The following is a 20,046-nucleotide window of genomic DNA, read 5'->3' on the forward strand; positions in this document are numbered from 1 at the left end:
AGGCATTTCATGGCATAAAAGAGGGAAAATGGCTAAGAAATCTTGTAGTTCATATATCTGCTGCGACATCTCAGGTTCTACACTGGATTTGCCTTCCCTACATAGACAGATATCTGCCTTAGCTACCAGCAATGATTTTCTGGATCAACAGTCCAAAGAAACTTTTTTTTTTTTCTTATTTAAAAAATCCAACAGATTCCAGCAAATTGTGGTTCACAATGAACGGGTATATTCTTGGCTGCCTATTCTAAATATGTTAAGCAGACTTTTATATCCATTGAAGGTTGAGGAAAAGATATTTCTAAACTTGTTTTGTATTTAGATGGATAGCTTTATAAAGGAGGAGAGAGCAACATGTATTCCCCAACACTGTGTGTCGGGAAACAAACACCAGTAGAATAACAATATGAAAGAGAGCAAGGCAGATTTCATTACGGTAGAGTGCCTACACTTCCTCATAACATGGATTTACACACTGCAAATCCTCTGATCTGATTACCTCCAGTGATCACGTAAAATACCGGCTTTAAACTCTTTGCCTTAGTGATAAAACAGCCACTTTGATTCACAACGAGACATTCACAATAAAGTATATTGTAAACGTACCTGTCCACAGCCCGGGGCATTGCACACAAACGGTCTGTCGTCTCCCATATTTCATATAGCAGAGCGGAGCTGAGGAGGGGGAAGCAGGGGGAAAAGTTATGTTAAATACGCTGGAGTTAAAAAAAAAAAAAAAGTGCTTCAAAAATATCAAGCCTAGAAACAGGTGCTCCAAGAATGCTGTCTATCAAAGCTATAAACACAGGCTACTTTGGGGAGACCCATTAGACAGGTGGCATATGATCTACCGCGCCTCAACTGAAACTTTTAATTAGAAAAATTTAGACCTCAATAGTCAAGGAATTTCAGACCTTTTGCTAGATTTTCCCTCTTTCTGCTACAGTATATAACACACTCCTCCAGTCTACTGAATTACAACCAGTGCAGTTCCCTATGTCAATAAATCCACAGAACATTCGATGCGGAAGCCATATTTCTGAACTAGAGAAGACCAAAATTTGTCATTTAATTAATTAAGGGATTATAGGAGGGGTGCTCCATTTTACAGGGCTATAATCTGGCTCCCTGGTGTATAAACTACGAGACTGTTGGCAAGGGCCGTTTATCCCAGATTATTGCCAAAGAAAACAAAGCACCCATCCTATTGGGCTACACGGGAAATGATTTTCATTAATAAAAAAATAAAAATAAAAACCTTCTCTCCCCACTGGGAGCCTCCTTCTCCCCCCACCAATCGTCTGTGGCAAATGGAGAAATATCGGTGCCCTTCCCCCTCTAATTCTATTTATGGCTAGGTTTTTAAAAGCAGCAATAAAACAAATGTCGACTCTTTGGGGGTTTACTGGGTGAATATGTTCCGGCTGTTTGTGCTGCTCTCGGCCAGAGTTCTTGGGCTGCTCTGTTGCAGCCAACAGATGTGCGCTGCTGCAGGGGATAAAAGAAATGGCACTAAAAGGCATCACCATCCATCCTCTCTATTTCTCTGAAGAATTTAACAGGGCTTACACTGTTGTTGTTTTTTAATTATTGAGGCTAAACTCTTGAAATGTTGATAGACATTCCTTGTCAAAGAACAATAATTCCAATATGAATGTGTTGGGAAAATTTCTCATTTCCCAACCAGGAATAAAAATAGAGGTGGAGGTAGATAAGGATGAGAAATGCAAATCCTAGGGAAAATATTCCTAAAAGATAAACAGTGTTTTGAAGGGGTGGGGGGAAGGGCATAAAAACAGTCTTCATAGAATAAACTCCTAAAGGACATTTTTCAACATCCTTCTACAAGAAAGAAAGGGGTATAAAAGAATATTAACAAGGGAAGATGAAAGAGGAAGAAGAAGAATTTGAATATGCCTAGAAACAACTTCAGAACTGTAACCAAAATCAAAAGGTCAGAGTTAACCTCACTCAGGTCTGCATTAAAATAAAATGTTAAAATGCTGGACTGAATTTGGTAATCAGAAAAGCATGTTTAAAACTCAGAGGGTAGCTAGGTAACATCTCTTCTATTCTCTTAAGACTCACTCTGGGGTTGGAAACCAGTATTTCTGGTAGTCTGATCAGTAATTCCACAACTAATCAGTGTTCAAAATTGTGGGGTGCCCCATAAAATTGAACGGGCTTCTTAGTCATCTTTCAGGGTGATAGGAACAGGGTCTAACTATGAAGGAAACTGATGCTGCAGCATTGCTGTAATGGAAGGGCGCCTGTATGTACATAGGTGTACACAGATTTATATCACATTTAGCCAGGATAAATTGCTTCAATAAATTCTGTTCCTAGGAGAAGCCAGCTCGAGCTGATGATTGGGTACTGGGAAAATGAGAGCTTTATTCTTCTTCACACAGCCCCAGGACAAGGGGGCTTTCTGGTTTGTTTGTTTTAAATACGTGATGAGTTTTTTAGCACTTTCTGGAACTATGACATAGTGCAAAAAATAAATACAAGTAAATAAAAGTAAATAAATACAAAGACCAAGGCCACTAGGACTGAAAATTCAGAACATTTCTGGAAAGCAATTCATCTCTCGAAAAATTCCTAACTGCTGTGCTGGAGATAATTCCACTTCCTACTCCCCAAACCTGCTTTCCTGATATAATCACAAAATGAGAATTTTATTTCAACAAGGTCCTCTAACAGATTTTCAACCAGGACTAAAACTACAAGGGCTAGAGCAGACATAACATAAGGAATCAGGCAGGATTCCTTCCTTTTACCTTGGTTCTGTTATTTGAGGCTAAATGTTCTGTCTTCTACCTAGAAGAGGAAAAGGGTGCTTGCTGGCTGAGGATTAGGGCAGCACTGGCACAGAGAGGGATTAAATACACTCTGGAACAATTTCCCTCAAACCACAAAATTCAAAATTTAACTTGGTTTTCTTGGTTTTGTACAATCACATCACAATATATGGCTTCCAAATTTTATTTAACTGCATCCTTACTAGGAATAGAAATGCAATATCATGACTTTCTAAAAGAAAACAAAAGGCAAAACCAAGTTGGGGGAAAAGTATTAAATGTAACAGAAGCAAGCATTTTCATGGCTCTTTAAATACTGAAATCTGACAGTCACTAACTGGGATTTCCTGCTTCCTTCCCACTTTACTAGCTTTTGTTTTGCCATTTTCACCAAAAGGAAGATCACAATGGGAGGAAGAAGGCCCTCTTTCCTAAGTACCCACAATTATTCTTAAATCATTCCTCCGTCTCTTGCTCTTTTTCATTTCCATCATTCTTGCTTTTTCACTTCAAAGTGATTTCTCTTTTTAAAGAATATTTAGCAACAACAATAATGATCTGTTCTCCCACTTAAAATTCTAGGGGCACCTGGGTGGCTCAGTCAGTTGAGCGTCCAACTTTGGCTCAGGTCATGATCTTACGGTTCACGGGTTTGAGCCCCATGTAAGGCTCTGTGCTGACAGCTCAGAGCCTGGAGCCTGTTTCGGATTCTGTGTCTCCCCTCTCTCTCTGCTCCTCCCCCACTTGTGCTCTCCCTCTCAAAAATAATAAACATTAAAAATAAATCCCGGGGCGCCTGGGTGGCTCAGTCGGTTGAGCGTCCGACTTCGGCTCAGGTCATGATCTCACAGCTTGTGAGTTCGAGCCCCACGTCGGGCTCTGTGCTGACAGCTCGGAGCCTGGAGGCTGCTTCAGATTCTGTGCCTCCCTCTCTCTCCGCCCCAACCCACTTGCATTCTGTCTCTGTCTCTCTCAAAAATAAATAAACATTAAAAAAAAAGTAAAAAAAAAAAATCCTGTTTACATCTTTTTAATTCCCAATCTGCTGCATCAATTGCTACATATAGAGAATGTGTTGCTTATTTCTATTTGATACTTAAAACAAATCTCACACATGAGAGAGGTCAAACTGATGCCTTCTCAAAAACAAAACCAACACATTTCTATAGTATAAACAGACTGAGACAAAGGTGAAATCTTGAATAATAATGCTGCCATTCACTAGAATGTAACTCACGGCCCATTTGTAACTGTACAACTTGACAAGTAGATCACTTGTCTGGGCACGACACTCAAGTCTGCTGTCTTCTCCATGATCTATTCCTCAGGATGAAACTCAAGCATTTTATAGAACTAGCCAACAAATGAAAGGCAAAGCATACATATATTGAGAGATACTTCCAAGGGGAAGTGAGATGCTTTCAGAGGAGATCGTAGAACAGGAAAACAAAGATGCTGAAAAAGGCTATCCTAGAGGCCAAGTCTGCAGAGAAAAAGGCTCATGTACTAGACTCACCAGAATGCATAAATGATAAAAATTACTATTTATTCAAAAGACAGAAAGTTATCTGAATGCTAGGAGAGAAGTGAAGAAAATCCAAGGTTCAGACACTGATTTTTATTAACTGGGATAATTTCATAAAATCTGTTACATAGTTTTGACAGAACCAGAAGTATATCCTAAAATGGTCAATGTGCAAATAAGAAAACTGATTCCCTATGTGTACACACACACAGGTATATCTACACACAGGTATATCTATCCTTTTTTCTTCTGTTTCAACAGAATGAGGATGGAATCTGTCACCGAGGACTACAAAGTCAGTTCTCTGGACCCAGGTGTAATATGATTATTTCTTTAGTAACCAATTGCTGTTCATAAAATGGCCCAATTTTTGTAAGGAATAAAAGCCATATATGAACACACCCAAGGCCCTGTTCTTAGTTCCTAATAACAAAAAGCAGATACTACTAAGTATATAAAATGAGAAGAACATATTAATATCAAAAAACATTAATATTAAAGATTCATGAAAATCTAGAAAGGGTTCAGACTAGCTATCATTCATTCATTCAAAATGTATTACTTAGGAACTACTAAGTGCCAGGCAAAGTGGACATAAAAAGACAGAGGCACCTGGGTGGGTCAGTCAGTTGAGCACCCAACTTTGGCCCTGGTCCTGATTTCGCAGATGGTGTGTTCACACCCCACATTGGGCTGACTGCTGTCAGCACAGAGCCCACTTCGGATCCTCTATGCCCCTCTCTCTGCCCCTCCTCTGTTTGCACTCTCTCTCTCTCTCTGTCTCTCAAAAATAAATACACATTTTTTTTGAAAAAGACAATAATCCTTTGCAAAAAAAAAAAAAGAAGAAGAAGAAAGAAAAGAATCTTTCACTCATCTGTGTCAAAGAAAAACTACAGCCGAACAGTAGTTAAAGCAGTAAAAAACAGATTTTATTCAGAACTATTGTAATAGGGGGAAAGAGACCTCAGTGCAGAACTGGGCTCTGTTCTAAATACATCATGGACAAGTGGAAATTTACAGCCAACGACCACAGTAGGGGTTAATGGATAGAAAATTACTAAAAGGAAATATCAGGACAAAGGGGGATTCTGGCTAAACCGACCTAATAAGATTTTTTTTTAACGTTAATTTATTTTTGAGAGAGTGGGGGAGGGGCAGAGAGGGGGCCAGGGGATATGAAGTGGGCTTTGTGATGACAGCAAAGAGCCCGATGTGGGGCTCAAACTCATGAACCAGTGAGATCATGACCTGAGCCAAAGTCGGATGCTTAACCAACTGAATCACCTAGGCATCCCCAAATTCTTGCTAAAGATGGGCTAGAATGATCACATATAACCTGGGGGATTGAGAAAGATGGAAAACCTGATCAGATGTGAGGGTAATCAGATATCGAAGGCGGGGGGGGGGGGGGGGTTCTTGCTAAAACTGTATCTTACAAGAAAGTACACAGGTAGGCCTACAAGAAGTTTCTCGAACCTAACTAAAATTTGGTCAAAGAATCTTTGTCAACTGGCATAAGAGATGCCACGTAAGTGGTAAGAATGATGGCTTAATTTAAAGTTCAATTAGTCAGATTGATCAGCATATATATTAAATCCCTTGCTATTTCTCTTATTCTTTGTGGTCATTTGTCAAGTTCCTTTGCTAGCCAATTCCAGAGTATAGACAAGAGCACACAAAAGAGGGATTAAAACTCTTGGTAAAAGGGGCACCTGGGTGGCCCAGTCGGTTAACCGTCCAACTCTTGATTTCAGCTCAGGTCGGCTCAAGTCATGATCTCATGGTCTGTGAGACTGAGCCCCGTGTTGGGCTCTGTGCTGACAGCTCGGAGCCTTCGTGGGATTCTGTTTCTTCCTCTCTCTCTGCCCTTCTCCCACTTGCGTGTGCACTCTCTCTCTAAATAAACATTAAAAAAAAAATAAAGACTAAAGTCTAATGACATATTTTAAGTATATACTTTACAGCTACTTTGTGCCTAAGGTACTTGATGTGACTTAGTACAACCAACTAACTCTATGCTTTCCTTATCATCCAAATAACATAGAGGAGGCTCCATAGTTTTTGGTTAGAGCTTTAAGAAATTGGGAGAAGGAAGCTATTTGTCAAATTAACCCTTCACTGGCCCTTGAAAACAAAACCTAGGCCAGAGCTGTTAAGATATATTTTCAAGTATAAAAGAATGCAGTAGAAAGGGCATCTTCATATAAGACTTTTGGGAGTACATACTTGAACAATCGTTCTGGAAAGCCATCTGGCAATATTTATATTAAGTGTCTTAAAATGTTTTATATTCTTTGAACAAATCATTCTTTCAGGACTTTATTCTGAGGTTAAAGCCCAAAACATGGATCACTTATGTATTAAAATGTTCATCATAGTTCTATTTGTAACAACAAAAAAGGAACGGAAATTAAACATTTAAGAAGAATGGATAAATATAAATTAAGATATTGCCTTACAATAGACTATATTTAAGTTGTTAAGAATAACGTTTCTGAAAGCTATCTAATGACATGAGAAAATGCTATACATTCTGTGGGGGGAAAAAAGCAGGCTATCAAATTGCATATGTGGGGCACCTGGGTGGCTCAGTCAGTTGGGGGCCCGACTCATGCTCAGGGCATGCTGCATCGGGCTCTCTGCTGTCAGCAAGGAGCCTTCTTCTGCCCCTCTGTACCCCTCCCCCGCTTATGCTCACTCCCTCTCTCTCTCTCTCAAAAAGAAAATAAACATTTTAATTTAATTTTTTAAAAAAATTTTAATAAAAATAAATAAAATTGCATATGCACCATAATTCCAAATCTACAAAAAAAGAAAACAAAATAGGGACGATGCCTGGCTGGCTCAGTCAATAGAACAAGTGACTCTGAGACTCTTGATCTTGGGTTCATGAGTTCAAGCCCTACATTGGGTGTAGAGCCTACTGAAAAAAAAAAAGCAAAAAAAAAAAAATAATAATAATAAGCATAAAAAAGATAAGGGAATTAGCATCAAGTGTTAATAATGATTATCTCTGGGTAATGGTATTCCAGGTGATTTTGTCTTCTTCTTTGTACCTTCAGAATTTTCCAAAGTCTACAATGATCACAGATTGCTTTTAATAAAAATACAGAATATGATGTAAGCTAATAAAAAAAAAAATGCTGATCTGCATGACTGAAAAAAAAACAAAACATGTCTAATGAGTTTCAAAAAGGCCCACATCTGCTAGACTATTCCAAAGCACTAAACAGCATACTTACAAATCATATAAGGTTGTTCGTTCTCTACTACAAAGCAACAGAACCAACTGACAAATTAACAAGTTCAAAATGGACTACCAAAAAATCTTTCTAAAATTATAAACTAACAGCTCATATAGAAATAGACACAGTGGAAATTTAAACATAACGATACACAGGGTAATCAAGCAGTTCAAGATAGTTCCTCCTTTGTTACCTTCAAGGACTCATTTTCAGAATCCTATGAATGCTCCCTAACAACTAGTATTACTTATATTAAACATTCAGAAATGGCCCCATCCATTCATCATAAAGAGAATAAAGAGCTGAAACCAAGCTTAGCAGGTACTGAATGCCTTTCAGCTCAGCTATAAACAAGCTAAAAAGTTTAGACAGGCACCCAAACAGAGCTCTATGGGCTCCATTTCCTTATGATATTAAAAAGAAAGAAATTATATACAAACAGTTCTCCTCCAAGAACATAACTTTGGATACTAAGTTTCTGACTCTAAGATAATTTAACTGCCGCCAAGCAAAGAGTACAAACACCAAAGATCTCTACCACAGCAGTCTCAACATTTGATTCTCCATAGGATACTTGGTGCTACTGTGATTTGCATTACATCTAGAAAAATGATTTAAGGAAAAAATGCCAATAAACATATGAACTGTGAGACTATAATACATGTTATGTGAATCTCAGAAAACAAAGACTCAAGTTTTACTAGGCAGATTATTTAGGAATTGAAATTTCTGTTCATAAATTCTGAGTTTGTTTTCCACTGTGTTATTTAGCATAAAAACAGTTTAGCATATATTATTTCACTAGTACGTAAACTAACTGCCCCAAAAGGACAATATAGAAAGCACATACATCATTACAATCTTAAACTAACTTGCCTTACTGTTTTATATCTGGGTAAAAACACAAAGCGTAAAGCACTTTGCTAACTAACAGACTGGAAAACAGAGGTACAGAGTTATAAAAAAATGGGCAAAAGATGAGTCAAGAGGTTGAGGTTGGCCTGAATCCTAGTTACCTATTCTCACACACCTGAAAGAAGATATAAAAATTGACAGCACATCTTTTTAGGACTCCTGAAAATTATATGACAACTTGTATATTATATAACTACTTCCAACTGAATTGTGTCTTTCCAAAAGTTTACACACAGTAGGTGTTTCTTACATGTTTATTATATAAATGAATGTCCAGAAATATGAATTTGAGGGATTATAAGTTCTTGGAGCATTGTTTTTGTCTAGGGAAATTAAATAATGTTATAGTTTTAACATTAAGTATATTTTATTATAAACTTTTTCAATTTACAATCCAGTTCTAGTATATGTCAAGGATTGGCAAACTTCAGTCTGTGGGCCAAAGCCAGCCTGCCACCTGTTTTTGTATGGCCCACAAGCTAAGAATGGTTTTTACATTTTTAAATGGTTGAAAAAAGCCATAAAAAGAGTATTTCAGAACACATAAAAATTATATGAAGTTTGGGGTACCAGAGTGGCTCAGTTGGTTAAACGTTTGACTTTAGCTCAGTTCACGATCTCACGGTTTGTGGGTTCGAGCCCCACACTGGGCTCTGTGCTGACAGCTCAGAGCCTGGGAGCCTGCTTCAGGTTGTATGTCTCCCTCTCTCTGCCCCTCCCCTAATTGTGCTCTGTCTCTCTTTGTCTCTCAAAAATAAACATTAAAATAATCATCATAATTAAACGATACATGACGTTCAAATTTTAGTGTCCATAAAAAAAAGTTTGAAGGGCAAACAACCAAGCTTATCCTTTGCATGTTGTCTATGGCTACTTTCATGCTACAATGGCAGAGTTGAGTACTTACAACACAGACCTCACGCCTGCAGAGCCTAACATATTTACTCTCTGGTCTTAGTTTGCAAACTCTTGATATTCATAAATAACTATTATTAATTAAAGTACATGCTTAATTAGGAGATCCCAATTATAAGAAATGTCAGAGTATATGTGTTAATTAATAAGAACTTTTATAATGTGACTATTTAACCAATTCCTTTTTATTTGACTACAAATTTTAGAAATTAGGTTTTCTTTTTTTTTTTTTTTTTTTTTTTTTAAAGTAATCTCTACACCCAACATGGGGCTCAGATTCACAACTCTAAGATCAAGAGTCCTATGCTCTTCTGCTTGAGCCAGCCAGGCACCCCAGAAATTAGGTTTTCTTAAAATAAGATTAATTAATCTAGCTCTATAGTTCTCAATCTTTAGCATATTCACCTGGGCACCTTGAAAAATGCTGATTCCTATGCCTCCTGGATTCTCTTGGCTTTGGGACCCAAGAATCTACACTTAAAAAAACACCCTGGGTAATCCCAATGCAAATGGTCAGTAACCCAGCATTTGAGAGGCACTAAAGTGGTTGGAAAGTTTAGTTCTTCCACATAGTAAACACGTGTATTTTTCCAGTTTGGTACTATCAGACAGCAGTTCTCAAAGTGGGGTGCAGGGATGCCCATAGATCCCTGAGACCCTTTCAGAGGGCCGTTCAAGTCATAGATGGGTAAACCATCTGTTTAAAGGGCAAGATAGGCTAATTCATTTTAACATAATAAAGTATTAAAAGTTCACAGGTGGTTTTAGATTCTACACAACAGCTAACCTTTAAGAAACTACCACATTTTGGATTCTGGTATAGTATCAAGGAAAGACTATCTACAACTATCTGAAAAGAATCTTTCCTTTTCCTATCAAGTATCAGTGTGAGCCCAGGTTATCCTCATATACTTCAACCAAAACAACATATTGTAACAGACTGGATGCAGAAGCAGATATAAGAATCCAGCTGTTTTCTATTAAGCCAGATGTTAAAGAGATCTGAAGGCCTTCCCCTAAATTTTTTTGACACTATAATACAGTTATTTATGCTATCATTTTAAAGTAATATTTTTTCGCGGTGTCTGGATGACTCAGTTGGTTGAATGCCCAACTCCTGATTTCGGATCAGGTCATGGTCCCACGGTTATGGGATGGAGCTTCGCACAGGACTCCGTGCTGAGCATGGGGCCTGCTTGGGATTCTCCCTCCTCTCTGCCCCTCCCGCCCTCCACTCTCTCATGCACTCTCTCTCTAAAAATAAATAAATAAAACACATTTAAAAATAAAATAAATATTTTTTCAACTGCTCCATTTTAATTTCTAGTATGTTCAATATCAATAGATATAACCAAGACAAACCAAAGCCCTTTGTAGTCCCCAACAATTGTAGAGTATAAAGGGATAGGTGCTGAGACCAAAAGCAGTTTGAAACCCATTGCTTTAAGAAATACACAAACAGTAGAATACCCTGGACTGATCAAAGAGAAGGTTAAAATTAATTTCTGGATTTCGAGCTCTGACATGCAGGGACAGGTTTCAAAAAAAAAGGAGCCAGCTTAAATAGACCAAATAGTTTTGTAGCAAATGACTGAAAACAGATGGGAGTGAGAATTAGGCTGAATCATAAGTTAGGCAACACATGGCCAAAGCTTAGAACCTATCTGGAAGCAGCTTCATATAGGCAACTACTTGACTAGAATTTTTTTTTTTAAGTCTCTCTAGGCTTTTGGAGGATTCAAGGAACTATTCTGAGCTATCCTCAGAAAAGTTAATAAAGCAAAGACAAAGAAGCAACAACTTGCTAAGCAGGAAGCAGAGTTAGAAATAACTAGAGAACATTATACCTATTTATGTTTGGCTTCAATATGCATTTTAGGAGTTGAAAAATTCCTGGAAAATGGTAAGCTGTCAAAAATCTAATGTTGGGGGCGCCTGGGTGGCTCAGTTGGTTAAGCATCTCACTTCGGCTCAGGTCATGATCTCACAGCTTGTGAGTTCGAGCCCCGCGTCGGGCTCTGTGCTGACAGCTTGGAGCCTGGAGCCTGCTTCGGATTCTGTGTCTCCCTCTCTCTCTCTGCCCCTCCCCCACTCATACTCTGTCTCTCTCAAAAAATAAATAAACATTAAAGAAAATTTGTTTAAATCTAATGTTGTGTTTTGTGTTTTTTCCTACTCATTTTCAGATAAAGTATCATCACTAAAACAATAAACCAACACCAGTCAACCCCAAAACACTAATCTTTTAACTTTTTTAAATGTTTATTTATTTTTGGGAGAGAGAGAGAGAGAGAGAGAGAGAGAGTGAGTTCAAGTGGGGTAGGGACAGAGAGAGAAGGAGACACAGAATCTGAAGCAGGCTCCAAGCTCTGAGCTGTCAGTGCAGAGCCTGATGCAGGGCTGGAACCTACGAACCACAACATCATGACCTGAGCCAAAGTCAAACACTTAACTGAGCCACCCAGGCGCCCCAAAATACTAATCTTTAAGGATAAATTTAACATCTTCATGAACTTACTATTTTTTTTTTATGGACTTAATTTAAACAGACTGCAAACAACAAACCTGATAGACTTTAACATTAAACTCCAGTATGAGGTTCGTCCTAGATAAGAAATTGCTACAGTTATCTCATGATGACAATCATGGCAATGGTTAGAAACTGTCCGGGGGGGGGGAGGGGGGTATCTATTTTCTAAGACTGTCCACAGACTGGCAACACAGTGATCTGTTTGGGGTATTCTAATGTTCACTGATTGTCTTTCAACAGTCCCAAACACAGATGTATAAAATATCAACAAACTACTGCTTGCCCATAACTTAAAACAATAAAGAAAATGGTGCTACAGGAGACAAGTTAGTATCAGAAATACCAGAAAAACCATGTTAAATAAAACCAACATGGTGTCACTCAAGTTTGATAAAGCTTAAATAAACATTACTGGCAAGAAACTTGGTGCCAACACAAATCATTTATAGCAGTCATATGTTCTATCCAATAAATCATCCTGTTTTTATAATATAGTCAGGCATATTCCTATTCAAAAAGAATGATTACACTATTTTTTAATGTGAAAAAAATGTAATTTTTCTACCACATTGTAAATTTTAAGCCCCAAATACAGTATGACCAATTTAGCATATAAATCTCCTTTGTCCATTATGTCAGCAAAAAGCACTATACCAGATAAGAAGATATTAATAGGTAATTCTACTCAAAACAAGTTGGATTTTGTGAGAAGGTGGGGCTATGTCAAAACAATGTCCCACAGAGGCCCAAGCCACAAGCTCACAAAAAGTGACTTTTTAAGCTAAATCATGGCTCTTGTTAGACCTTCATAAATTGACATTTATTAAGGATAAATGCAGTACTGAATAGAAAAGGGAAACCTTTTTTTATTAACTAAACTCTACCTCCAACGTGGAGCTCGAACTCATAACCCCAAGACCAAGAGTCTCATGCTCTACAACTGAGCCAGCCAGGTACCCCCAAAAGAGAAATTCTATACATGCTTGGGTTTCAAATGTATGAGAACATTTAGAATTAAAATCACCAAAAAATGAGAAAAAGCTAACAAAGTGAAGTTGTGAGTCTCTAATGAGTTTTGTTCTCCTACTAAGTGTTCTTATACCCTTCACAATACTAATGTAGTAACTCACAGTTGCCTTAGTTGGGAATCTTTCCTAGGTGTCTGCTTACAAAGCTTTAAAAACTACATAACAAACTGGTCTTTTCATAAAATTTTTCCTGAAATATAACACTCATCCTTCCTCTCTAAGGAAGCCAAGCAGTATACATTTACTTTCAAAACTAAACTGAATCTTCTTCATTGTATACAGGCAGTGGGTATATTATTCAAATCCTTCCCCCACCAAAAAAAGTTTCTAAACAAAAGGATAAACAAGAGAAGGAAAGGAAACAAAATACTATGACTTAAGGAAAGAAAAAAAAAAAAAAACATTCTTTCAATACAAAGTGTCCACCAGGGAAATTTTGGAAAGAAAGTATCATGATGAAATATTTAAAGACATGAAATGACCCCAATGCAAAATATTTGTTGTTGTTGACTTTTGTTTTTTGGGTTTTTGTTTTGTTTTGTTTTGTTTTGTTTTCTGGTGTTTTTGCTCAAAGGAGTTATTTCTTGTCATTTATGTTCCTTACTTTTTGTTTAGCCATTCCCACTGGGTCAGTAGAACCATTTCAATTTCATTTTCTTTACACTCTATTTTTCTTCCTGATTCTTCAACAGTAAGTTCTTTGATCTGAGTTTCTATTTATGAATGTGTGGACTGGAAAGGACCTTGAGGGGTCGTCAAGTCCATCCTTCTGCTTTCCAGGAGAATTCGTAACTAAACAATCTCAGATGGATGAGAAGCTATCAAAAGAAGATGCATCCTGTCCCTAATGGCATGCTACTTTATTCTGCACAGACATTTCCATTCACAATTTGCAATTTTCTAAAAGTGAAAGTAAAAATTAAAACCCCAAAAGAGGAAGGTGCTTTAAAAAATGCATTTATCAGCTAAAACTGCTCAAACATAAATTCAACTATCAGGTCTAAAATTAACACACAGGAAAGTTGTTGGCTGCCAACATCGTCTTTAGTCCCTAGAGAGATGTCTTCTGATTTCTGGCTTATTGCTAGCACAATTTTACCTACAGCACAGAACATGGCAAACTTAGCCCACCACATCAATAAACTGTAATTATAAATGTCAATTGTGTGTGTGTGTGTGTGTGTGTGTGTGTGTGTGTGTGTGTATGTATTTTCTTACAGGTGGTATAGGTTTTTATTCCAAACAGAAAATGAAAACTTAGGTCTAATTTGGAGGTATCAATATTATGGGGCAGCTACAATATAACTGTTACACGGGCAAAAGTTTAATTTTTTAATACATAACTTAAAATGTTGAGGGAATGGGGCGCCTGGGTGGCTCAGTTGGTTAAGCGTCCAACTGACTCTTGATTTCGGTTCAGGTCATGATCTCACAGTCCTGGGACCAAGCCCTACGTTGGACTCAGTGCGGAGTGTGAAGCCTGCTTGGGATTTTCTCTCTCTTTCTTTTTCTCTCTCAAAAATAAATACTTAAAAATAAATAAATGAATAAAATGTTGAGGGAATGACATTTCTTCTTAAAAGTTTCTTTTTTTTTCCTTCCTAAAAGTTTCTAAAACAGAATTTCACCTGATGACAAAAAACATCCAACTATGAAGAAACACTGTTAATCATTCTAGAATTGTTTAAAAAATAAAGAAAAAGTAAAAAAAAAAAAATAAAGCAGGACCAGCAATGTTCGAAATGGGAGGAAAATTACAGCTAAAAAATAGGGGAATTATTATTTTTTTTAATGTTTATTTATTTTTGAGAGAGAGAGAGATAGAGCATGAGCAGGGGAAGGGAAGAGAGAGAGGGAGACATAGAATTCGAAAAAGGCTCCAGGCTCTGAGGTGCCAGCACAGAGCCTGATGTGGGGCTCGAACCCACGAATGGTGAGATCATGACCCAAGCCGAAGTCGGACGTTCAACCGACTCAGCCACCCAGGCGCCCCCAAAATAGGGGAATTATTAAATAGATGGCTTATGAACAACCGGCAAGTAATCTAGTGATCTATAAACACTAGCGTAACACAGCTAGGTAGCAACTAATGTTTAACTTCATTTCTTTCTTTTTTTTTTTTTTTAATGTTTATTTTTGAGAGATGAGAGAGGGAGAGAACGTGAGCAGGGAGGGGGCAGAGAGAGGGAGACATAGAATCCAAAGCAGGCTCCTGGCTCTGAGCTGTCAGCACAGAGCCCAATGTGGGGCTCGAAATCAAGAACTAAACCCTGAGATCATGACCCGAGCTGAAGTCGGACGCTTAATTGAGCCCAGGAGCCCCTAACTTCATTTCATTTTTTAACAGGTCACTAGCCTAGGAGCTCAGGGATAGGTCAGAGACAATATATTTAGATTTCAACAAGATACCTCTTCATATTTCACAGGAAATGTAGGTTAAGAACATAAAACAGTAGGTGGATTCACAATTGAGTTTTACCCGAAAGGTTGATTAATGGAGTGCTGATTTACACAGCATCACTCCACTCTTACTTATTTTTACCAGTGACCTAAAACAAACACATAGGGGTCATGTTTATGTCTTGCTTATCAAATTTATCTATCAATGATACAAATATGAGAATATGACACGAGGAATGGCCAAGAGGCTAAATAACATTATTAAGCTAAAACAATAAACACAAACTAACAAGATGACAATAACAAGGATAAATGTAAGGTCATCAATTACATGTAAAAAATTACACAAATCAATGCGATCTTAGACTTTAAGAACAGAGGTACCAAGTGCAGCAGAAAAGAGGCCATATTGATCAGATTATACCTGAGATCTCATTATTTCAGTTCTAGATAAGAAACCCTAAAGATTCAGGCAACCGAGTTGATGAGCAACATGAACTTTATTAAAAATGGTCATTTGAGGAATGGCTGAAATAACTTGGGATATCTATCCCAGTAAGAGAAGCCTCTCTTCATGGGACATAACCGTCCTCAAATATTTGAAGGGCTACCATGTTGACAAATAATTAGGTTTATTTATTGTAGCTGCAAATGGCAGAACTACAGAGCTTCAGCACAATGTAAAGAATGTTCTTTTTTTATTTAAAAAAAATTTTTTTTAACGTTTATTTATTTTTGAGACAGAGAGAGACAGAGCATGAACGGGGGAGGGTCAGAGAGAGGGAGACACAGAATCCGAAACAGGCTCCAGGCTCTGAGCTGTCAGCACAGAGCCCGACGCAGGGCTCGAACTCACAGACCACAAGATCATGACGTGAGCCGAAGTCGGCCGCCCAACCGACTGAGCCACCCAGGCGCCCCAAGAATGTTCTAAAAGTAGACCTCCAGTAATGGGATAGGGTATCTGTGAAGTGGGGACCTCTTCCTTATAACATTAGGAAGTGAAAAGACCCAACTACCAGGGATTCCAAATATAATGTATTTTCACATTTCATGAATATATTGATCCCCAAAGAAGCCTGCTGCAGGAAGACAAAATTCAAAAACCGGATGCTTAAAAATTGTTTTCCTTGACATGTTTCTAAATAGGTGGAAGAGCTTTTCTCTTTTTTAAAGTTTATTTATTTATTTTTTTAGTATTCTCTCTCTACACCCAACATGGGGCTCGAACTCATGACCCCAAGATCAAAAGTTGCAAGCTACACCGACTGAGCCAGCCAGGTACCCTGATGGAAGACTTTTTCATGAACTCTAAAATCATAATACCATTTTCAGAGAAACCAACAACAAAAGAAATTAATGCTTCTTCTTTCTTAATGAATGCTGCATTTGTTTTTCTCAAAGAAACATCTGCATCTTAACTTTAGTACCTTTATCAAGGGATAAGGGACAATTATATGCCAGCCTGCCAACTAGTCTCAAGAAGAGAGCTGTCTTTGTTATGCATGTACAAGGCAATGCTATTTACTCCACCTAAAACTTCCTTGCAAGGAGAAGACTCCTCCTTATCAGGCGTGGATGAGGCTGCTTGAACACTGACTCCCTCCTACTGAAGCCTAGGAAAAACTCAGTCTTGACATGTACAAAACAGTAACTTGTGAGAACTTCAGAGCAGCTGTGTTCAGGCAGAGCCAGGGACTTTACTTGAGGCAAAGCAGTATAGCTTAAGAGTTGGTTGAAAAAAACAATTTTCATTTTGGAAGCGGGAGAGGAAAGAGAAAGGAGGTACAAGAGCAGTATCCGTGAACATTTAAAAGCAATGGTAAACCAAAATGCTTAAAAATTAAAACACCGAAACATCACAGGATGTAACCTTTGATCCACAAGCTTGAAGATGAGGAATATTAGCACTCTCTAGCTTTCTGCTAGGTGTTAACACTAATGAAGGAAAAAAGAATCTTGCATTTAATAGTGCCCAAGTTAAAGCCATCACAAATTCTAGGATGGGAGAATAAAACAAGGGACTTTGCTTCTTCACTGTATATTTTTTTGTGCTGCTGTCAGGCAAACCGCAAAGACGTCTGAATGCCCAACAGAACTGCTGTAAATGTGAAATACCGGAACCCAATTTAGTAATTAATGCCAAAGTGTCAGTAATTAATTAGTCTTAATGTGTTGTAGGGGCAACTTTCTGGCCAGGAGAAAAAGCTTCAAATGGTCCCTGAAAACCGAAGGTTAATACAAAGCAACACACTCCAGTTTCTCTTTATGTAACAGCTTTACCGGCATTTCAGACATTATTTTGCTTCTCAAAAGTAAAAGGAGAAGAGTAGGATGGAAAAGACAAATCTATGCAATAGAGAAGAAGTTATTAATTAATTGGCTGCATTGGTTCAATCCATTATTAAATACACAACTATCAAACAAAGGGCAAAGGCTTGTCCCTTTGCTGTACAGAATTAAGAACTGGTAAGACTACTTAGTATAGCTGCCAAACTTTTCTTTAGCTTCTTTTCTTACAGACATGTTACATTTCGCAATAGTCTCCACTTACCTTACATCCTCCATGTTTAAGTACAAATTGTGTTTGATTTCCTCAACACTTGCCCTAAGATATTATGACATATCTTTAGCTTCTGAGTCTAGACACAAAGGAAGAATTTTTTTCACTTTCCTGAAATACATGCCCATCTTATTTATACCATTTAAAATATATAAGCTAATGAAAACTAACTACAACCATCCATTTAACAACTCTTCAAGAATATAAGTGGATACGACATTTAACAAAACAAACTTCAATTTAGTATATTTTTCTGTGCTTACAAGAACTGGAAAGACCGATGTCTTTATAAGAATTACTTTACTTATACTACTGCAAAGTTTTTAAACATAAGAATCAAGCGAGCTTGCCCAGAAAGCTCTGCAGACCCCCACAACCCTACACTTACTAGGACACAACCGTCGGAGATACTAAAATACTCCTCTATTAAGTAGAAAACAAACTTTTAAAGTTAGGAAAGTAGCAACGCGGAAATCTGGGTAGGAGGTGCCCTGGGTAGTAAACACCCCAGTCAGAGAACATAACAAGCAATTCAGAGGAACATATGACTCCCAATGGGGCTCCAACTTGGGCTGCTTAAGTCCCAAGCCCCCATCCCTGAGTTTAGGAAGATATGTGTAGGAAAAGGAAGAGAGAGAGAAAGGAAATCACAATAGAAGTGATGAAATTGTTCTATTTTTCTCCTCCTGTACCCCTATCCCACTATTCTTGCAAGCTGGTCACCAGACTAGGTGCCCTATACACCAAAAGCCCCGAATCAATATCCTAGGCTGCTTCTGTTACCTAGGCTAAAAACGTTATCTATCAGCTGTCTCGTTTCCAAACACCACCTCCTTTACCCCCTCTGAATTCCTACACCCTTCTCAAAACCGATGCTTTTTGACTACTAAGTCCACCCCTATTAACTTCCTAAACTCATTCACTGAATCTTCTCCAAATTCAGACTTTCTCTCTGAAATCCTGTCCCTATGCTTTTTCATAATGCTGTCGAAATGCCAGGACTCCCATTTCCAATGATTTACTCCTACCTATCTTTCCAACCAAACCCAGTGCCATGTTTTCACCTACTCTCCCTATCTCCTGCCTATTACCCCTGGCTCTTCCAATGCCAAGCTCCTAACACCACTCTTTGATAAGCCTGGGTCTTCAACCAATTTAGTACCCTTCCCCTTCCTCCCGTTCCACTCCATCCCCTGATCCTCCCATTAGGCTCTACCAGACTTCCATTCCCTCAGGATTCAACTCCCCTCTCCTTGCCACGCCCTGTGCCCCCCGGGGCTACTTACCCCAAGTTCTCCCCACACTTCAGGCCTCTGGCCCCGCCTTCCCCCCCCAAAGGAAGGAGGCGGTAGGAGGGAGAGAAGAGGGGCGGCACTCCGCAAGGTAAGGACGATCTCTCATTAGTGTTCATCGCCGCCAATCGTAGCTTCCTTCTCTTTTATTGGTCGGCGTTAGCCCATGCCCCACCCACTTCCTCAGACTGGGCCCGGCCACCGCCTCAGCGCCCCCGTCCAACACAGACTGGGAGGGGAGACCCCGGCCTGGGACACTGGGACTGGCCAGAGTTGAAAGGGAGACTCTGCCAGATCATGGACTAGTTAATGTTAAAAGAACTCACCCGCTGGTAGCTCCGTCGCCTCCCGCCCGCCCGCGTTCGGTCCCACAATCTGTCTCCAGCTCCTTCTTTCCCCCCTCAGCGGAGCAGATACTTTCTTCTCGTCCGGCCAGGGGCTCTCACCTCTCGCGAGATGTGGGGGGTGCTGGGGGAGGAAGGGCGAGATCCGTAGGACCTAAGTTGGAAAGGGGCCGAAAGGCGGGGCTCCGGAAAAAAGAAGGGGCCGGGCTTTCGGTGGGTCGGGCTCGACTGGGGAGAGAGGCTGAGCGAATTCGGTACACACAGGTTACACGTGTTTGGCTGTGGAATATAGGGGTAAAACGAAAGGGAAAGGGAATCCTTCCAGATGCCTGTAGTGGTGGAGATCCAAAAGGTAGCGTAAAGGGGCGCCTGGTAGAAGAGGATGCGATTCTTGATCTTAAGGTCATGAGTTCAAGCCCCACCTGGGGTATAGCGATCCCTTAAATAAATAAACTCAAAAGTGTATATTCAAGTAAACATACTAG

The 20,046-nt window shown here is 38.9% G+C and overlaps 1 protein-coding gene across 4 annotated transcripts in view; it reads right to left on the reverse strand.

Moving 5' to 3' along the window:
- The window catches only part of ATF7 (activating transcription factor 7), an 88,426-nt gene extending 68,751 nt beyond the window's left edge, over positions 1 to 19,675 (reverse strand). For 2 of the 4 annotated variants that reach the window (XM_060657438.2, XM_060657437.3), the window contains exons 1-2: positions 19,544 to 19,675; positions 607 to 675 (exon numbers count right to left, since the gene is read on the reverse strand). In XM_060657438.2, the coding sequence (XP_060513421.1) occupies positions 607 to 654 (48 nt within the window). In that variant the 5' untranslated portion in view covers positions 655 to 675; positions 19,544 to 19,675. Of the gene's footprint in view, positions 1 to 606; positions 676 to 17,916; positions 19,170 to 19,211; positions 19,331 to 19,543 lie in introns of those variants that run through there. The other 2 variants (XM_078449824.2, XM_078449825.2) reach the window with 2 other exon arrangements.
- Between the last annotated feature and the right edge of the window lie 371 nt (positions 19,676 to 20,046).

Source organism: Panthera onca, chromosome B4, assembly GCF_046562875.1.
Source record: "Panthera onca isolate mPanOnc1 chromosome B4, mPanOnc1 haplotype 2, whole genome shotgun sequence".
Classification (NCBI taxonomy): domain Eukaryota; kingdom Metazoa; phylum Chordata; class Mammalia; order Carnivora; family Felidae; genus Panthera; species Panthera onca.